This window comes from Protopterus annectens, chromosome 10.part0 (assembly GCF_019279795.1).
Source record: "Protopterus annectens isolate FY-2018-M chromosome 10.part0, PAN1.0, whole genome shotgun sequence".
NCBI lineage: Eukaryota > Metazoa > Chordata > Ceratodontiformes > Protopteridae > Protopterus > Protopterus annectens.
Window position 1 is genome coordinate 1812002677 of NC_056744.1, and position 6000 is coordinate 1812008676.

Consider the following 6000-nt stretch of genomic DNA (forward strand, 5'->3'; position numbering starts at 1 on the left):
AATGCCAAATAACACACGTCCACCCATTTTGCATAAAGTGATGCACAACATTCTGACCTCCCAAGGATCAGACTGTAAGTACAAGGAGTTCTGGGGATTAAAGTATAGGACTTGCATTAAAGCCCTTAATACAAGAATCTCGAGCTTAGGTGCACTAAATACTGATGGGTCTTAACATAATTCTGTAGAGCTGTACCTAACAATATTCAGAATGTTACGGAGACATTGCATCACATACATAGGTCATTACCTCAGAGTGCTGTATCACTTCGTATATCTGCTTTCTTTATCACAGATGCGAATGTTTGCTTTGTGCTGCACATCAGGTACGTCCTAAAGCAGAGCCACTAATGTTACGCATGCAGTTGTCTGTCACAGAGTACAGGTCTATTCGGGGTCTATAGTACATTGTCAAAAGGCTTGTTCATCAAACGCCTTTTCAACAACATGTAAACATTGAAGTACCAAAACTTTGAACGGCCACTTAAGTGAATTTTTCCAGGGGAAATAAATTGCTAGGCTGTTGTCTGGAATTTGCCGTTTCCTCCACTGTAGTGCAATCTCAGAGTTGGTATATTTAGTTAGGGGGGGATAGGAGGGCACAGTCTTACAGTTTGTTTTGTTTGTGGTTGGCCAAGTGATGTCTTCCCCTGGGAAAAAAATTGCTGACGTGGTCATTCAGAGTTTTGGTACTTCAATGTTTACGTGTCGATGAAAAGGCGTTCTATGAACAAGCCTTTTGGCAATGTAGTATAGACCCGTATTCGTATCATCTTTCAGCAGCTGGAAAACTCATACTTATGATCACATGGAACGGTGGTGTCTTGATGATGCATGTGTTGTTTTGGTGGTTCTTGCCACTAGACGTGTCTATGACCTTGCAATGGCATTCCTTAACTGCATAGCTTGTTAAAATTAGGTGGAAAATATTAGAAACTCTTTAAACCCATGTGCATTAACTAATGTTTCAAGTGTATTTTAATGAAAAATTTCAGCAACTCTTGCAACTTTCTGAAGCTTGTTTAATGTTGGTAGATTCATGGATGCATAGCTAGTCACTATACATACAATCCACAAGACCGTTGAGGAGCCTAGTCCAGTTTTTTAATGACCACACAGTGCTTTGGGACAAAGTGACTTGCTCAAAGGGACCCCATAGGCAAATGAAGGTTGGGGGAATCAAATCCTGGACCACACAAAGCAACTTGTTAACAGGTAACTGCATCGATTCTCTGCACTGTCAGGCAGCATAGTTTATGAGAGAAGGTCAGGATCAAACCCAGAACCTAGTGTCGGAAGGAGATATCATAACACAGTACCATGACCATGAAGAGTCTGTCAGTTTCACAATCTTGATAAAGTCTATGCTAACAGGAAAATGGCAATCCACTGCAGTTCAGAAATGAGGAGTATTATTAATAAATTGACGGAAGATGTGTAGCATTTTGATTGCTTGTATTCTTAACTGTTCTGCTTAATGTAGACCTGACTGTAATGTCGTCTATCTGTAAAACCATAATAATGTACATAAAGTGCATCCAGATGGAAAAAGAGAAACATGTATAAAAAGTGCTTCAGTCTAAGCTCAGTAAATTTAATTCAGACTTCACTTTTTGATGCAGTATAACTGCAGATTTCTAGTAAATAGAAGCATTCATAGAACCACAAACGTTTTCTGTTCAAAATATTTGAAGCCTTTCTTGATGTAATCAGAAACTTCACATAGAAGGCTATCGTGCATCCATAAAAATGCTTTATTCTTCTTGAGAGGATGAAGACTCCTTTAAAACAGATAGCATCTCTTTCATATTCCAGGTTGTTGCTAGCAAAATGTCTTGAGGATGTCCAAGCCTTTCTGCAGAGTAGGTGATAATTTCTTGATACTGTGCCTTGCCCATTTTAGGACAGAGAAGCATGGAATCTTCTTTAATTTAGGCAATGAAGTCCGTTAAGAATAGAACAAGGCCTGTGTTAAGAGTGTGATCTTCTCTGGAATGAGAGACCTTGCATAGATATTCTTGGACCTACCCTAAAAACTCCTGATTGAGGCCTGTCCTGATAACAAATTGGGATTTCTGCCACTCCCTAGCACCTGATTTGATCAAGGTACACTCTTTACCTGTCTGAGAATTTCACCACAGCAGGCAGCAAGCCTTGCTGGAAGGGATAGCAGCACCACTGGGAAATGAGTTAGAACCCTGTTTTGGTGCTGGTCAGGACCTTCTTAACAGTGCGAAGCATCCTGCATAATAAGACCTCTCCCTAGAACATGCAGTGTCAGATGACCAACACAAGCTGCCCATGGAATTTTTTTTCAAAATCAGGTTCAGTCTCCCTGTAAAACTTGCTAACTCTTCTGGAGTCCAAGATCCACCCAAGAACAAGGTAAGAGTTCTCTGCGGGGGCTGAATTTTGGTATGGAATTTGGTGATGCCTCAGGCAAAACAGTTTAAACACTGTGATGCAAGTAACAGTTTTTTTATGAAGCATTTAATAGTCTGTTTGAAGAATGTATTCATTTGATAAGTGGTGTGGTCCAGGAACAGGCTGGTGTCTCAGCTGGAGCAACATTTGCAAGGTACATACAGCCTTGTCAGTGTCACATTTCAACCAATGTAGCTCAGGTTAGGGAGCCTTTCTTAATGGGGACTGTGATTCCCCTTTTGCAAGATGAGGCCTTCATTTGAACAGCTAACAGTTAACTTTCTTTTGTTGTAGGTTGCAATGTTTTCTAAAACAAATGGAGATCTCCCTTCAAACCTCATAATCCCAAAAAATGTAAACTGAATTTCTGTAAAGTTAAATGAAAGTGTCTGATGTGATTATTTCTAACACAGATTATATCCCTGTCTGTAATTAACATTATTCCTGTTTTATGTCTTCCTTTATTTTTTTTAACCTAAAGGATGAGAACTCGGGCAATCTCATCAAAACCTGGGGGATGGCGCCTAAAGAGATGAATGCAGACTTATTGGCAGTTGAGCTCGAGGAGAATTTACAGAAGTCTAACTCTAGCAATGGAGAAGAGTTTGGGACTAGGGTTATTAATTCGAAAGTTGCTGTGAGCATGATGTGTCTTGTCCTCCTATTTACAGTAGGTGCTGGCATGGTGAATGGTCCACATGCCGCTACTGATGCGTTCATTTGTGCACTGAGGGTGCTAAGTAGCAGTCAGTACAGTGGTTGGTACAGGCACATTCGCAATGGTAGGAGCAGCAGTCGGGGCCAAGCTAGGGAGCATGTTTGGGAAAAAAAAAATCTGGATGTTGAGCAAGACACTTTACTGAAAAGACCACATGATAAGAAAAATAAATAAAAATATTCTTTCTGTTTGCACTACACTACCACTCACAGTTATTTCTGTGACCTTTTGTAAGACACAAATTAACATGTTTACTTGAATTTAGTACATTAATATATTAATGTTCCCTTTCCTACAATCAAAGTGATGGTACAGAGAAATGCAGAACCTGGTTTCTGTAAAATAATAAACTGTTGTTTTACTTAAAAAAAATGTCTTGTTTCTTTCATTTTGACTATGAAGTAGAGATATATGTGAATAGAGCTGATATCCAGTGAGAACTTTGCAGCTACTGGAAAAGAGATCTCCATGATGTCTGTGGATTCTGTTATACACCTTTATGTTTGCAATGTTTGTTCACATTCGCAAATTGTGACTAACTGAATCAAAAACAATGACTAAAACATTTTTAATGTCAGTGACTCTGGAAGTCCTGATTATGTAGTAACAAAATGGGAAAATTTAGCACTGGCTTGGTTTCTCCCTTTTGTTGGCAACAGTGAGTACATACCAGTGATACATCTAACCTTTTACATTTCCTGGTATATGTGTATTTTTTAAGAATGAGTATTAGTAAATTAGTTTACTTTTTTGTTACATTTTAATTCTCTACATGTAGGAATTGTGTACGGTCTCTAAAATGTAGTACTTGTCAAGACATGTTGTGGGTAGATTCGGCACTCTAAATTGGCCATGGTGTGTGTGTGTGTGTGAGTGTGTGTGTGCGTGTGTGTGTGCGTGTGCGTGTGTGTGTGTGTGTGTGTGTGTGTGTGTGTGTGTGTGTGTGTGTGTGTGTGTGTGTGTGTGTGTGTGTGGGGTGGGGGTGGGGGTATGAAGTAGACACTTGTGCCCCAGTATTACAGGTACCATTCCAGCAGTGTGCTATCATGCCAACACGAAGCTTGAGAAAAGCTGAACCAGCAGTAGCTGACACCCCACATCTCCCAGCTTTTGCCTTCATTGCCTGACAAGAATGTGTGACTCCACAGATTCATAGATTGTTATTAGGCTAACAACCTGGGGGGGGGGGGGGTTGTAAGCCTAGCCAAGTTTTCCCGAAAGAATAATGTCCTGTATCCAAACAGGACACTGATGCTCCCTCCAAGCCGCTACTAGTTCAAGCCAGCAACTACTTGCTCCAGCTGTGTCTTCAGTTGGACATCACAGTGAATTATAAAATGAAAAAATAATATGGCAAAATATAGTCTTTTTATTATTATTCTATATATTTTGCCATTTCATTTTTTTCATTTTGAATTTTTACGGCTTTTTGGTTTTTATATTCTTATTGTATATCACAGTGAATTATGTCAGGTCCTGGAGTTCACTGGTGCTCTTCAAACATGACGACTCAAATTGCAAGCTTACCTCACTTAAGAATATGTACGATACTGAATCAAATGTCATATTCTCTATCTTCCTTCCCTGACAACAAGGTTGGTTTTACAAGTCCTGGGATCTGTGGCTGCTCCATAACTCTAATACCCCTAGCAAGACATTACATGAGGGGACTACAATGGACATTTGTAGTACAATGGTCTGTAAGACAACAGTCCCTTTCTACTCCAGTACAAATCTCAAGGATTTGCTTAGTGCATACTACCTGGTAGATCACCACAAAAGAAGCTTCTCAGGGCTGCCCTTTTGTCCTTCCATCACCCGCAGCCACAGTTACCACAGATGCCTCCCAACTAGTGTGGGGGGTGGCATTACTTAGGAAGGTGACAGTCCGGGGAACCTGGTCTCAATTTGAGACTAGTCTTCACATCAATGTCCTGGAAATGAGAGCTGTCCTACTAGTGTTGCAAGCATTTCAAGATGCAGCTCCTCCATGGACGATTGCCATACAGATTAACAGTATAAAGGTGGTCTGGTACAGCAACAAGCAGGAGGGAAGCAGGTCCTATCCCTTATGTTGAGAGTTGACAAGAGTTTGACGGTGGGCGGTATCTTCTGGCTACTTTCTTTTGGCAGTGTATATTCCAGAGAAATCCAATGTGCTAGCAGGCAACTTGAGTAAGTCCATCTTATTCCTTCATGAGTGATCTTTTGACGCTGTGGTGATGGAAGTGAATTCCTGTCGCTAGGGTCAGCCATTCTGCAATCTCTTTACTTCCTCTCTCAGCTGCAAGTGCAGCAGATACTTCACCCTGATCCCTCCAGAGGGCGAATCACCAAGAGACTCTGTGGTCCAGGATTGGCCTCCTGGGCTCCTGTAGGCTTTTCCTCCTACTCCTGTGATTCCAAAGTTTCTACAGAAAGAATTTTACTGGAAGTGCAAAGTAATCCTTATTGCTCCATTCTGGTCTCATCAAGTATGGTTTTGTTTCCTGCACCCTTTCTGAATGTTGGACCCAAACCAGGATCTCCTTTCTCACTCATCAGGAATAACTCAGACATTCAGACCTGCAAGTTCACTGCATAGTTTCTCCACTTCCAGTGATGCCTAGACAGTCCAGGTTTTCCTCTCTGGTCAAACAGATACTCATGTCATCTCAGAAGGAATCTACTAGAAAGGTGTGTAAAAGTAAATGGAAAAGATTCTCTGTCTGGGCTATCCAGAGACAGTTAGACCCAGATTCCAGCTAATCTAGATTTTTTTTGCTTCCGTATTTAACGGTGGTGCTAATTATTCTACCATAAAGATTTCAACTACTTTTGCCTTTGTGGCTCCAAATTCAGAGTCACTTCACATTCTC

General features: G+C 40.8%; 1 protein-coding gene across 3 annotated transcripts in view; it reads left to right on the plus strand.

Annotated features, from left to right (window-relative positions):
• Positions 1–3514, plus strand: part of LOC122812883 — a 169493-nt gene extending 165979 nt beyond the window's left edge. For all 3 annotated transcript variants that reach the window (XM_044084924.1, XM_044084922.1, XM_044084923.1), the window contains one exon: positions 2906–3514. In XM_044084924.1, the coding sequence (XP_043940859.1) occupies positions 2906–3316 (411 nt within the window). In that variant the 3' untranslated portion in view covers positions 3317–3514. The remainder of the gene's footprint in view (positions 1–2905) is intronic.
• Positions 3515–6000: the final 2486 nt, after the last annotated feature.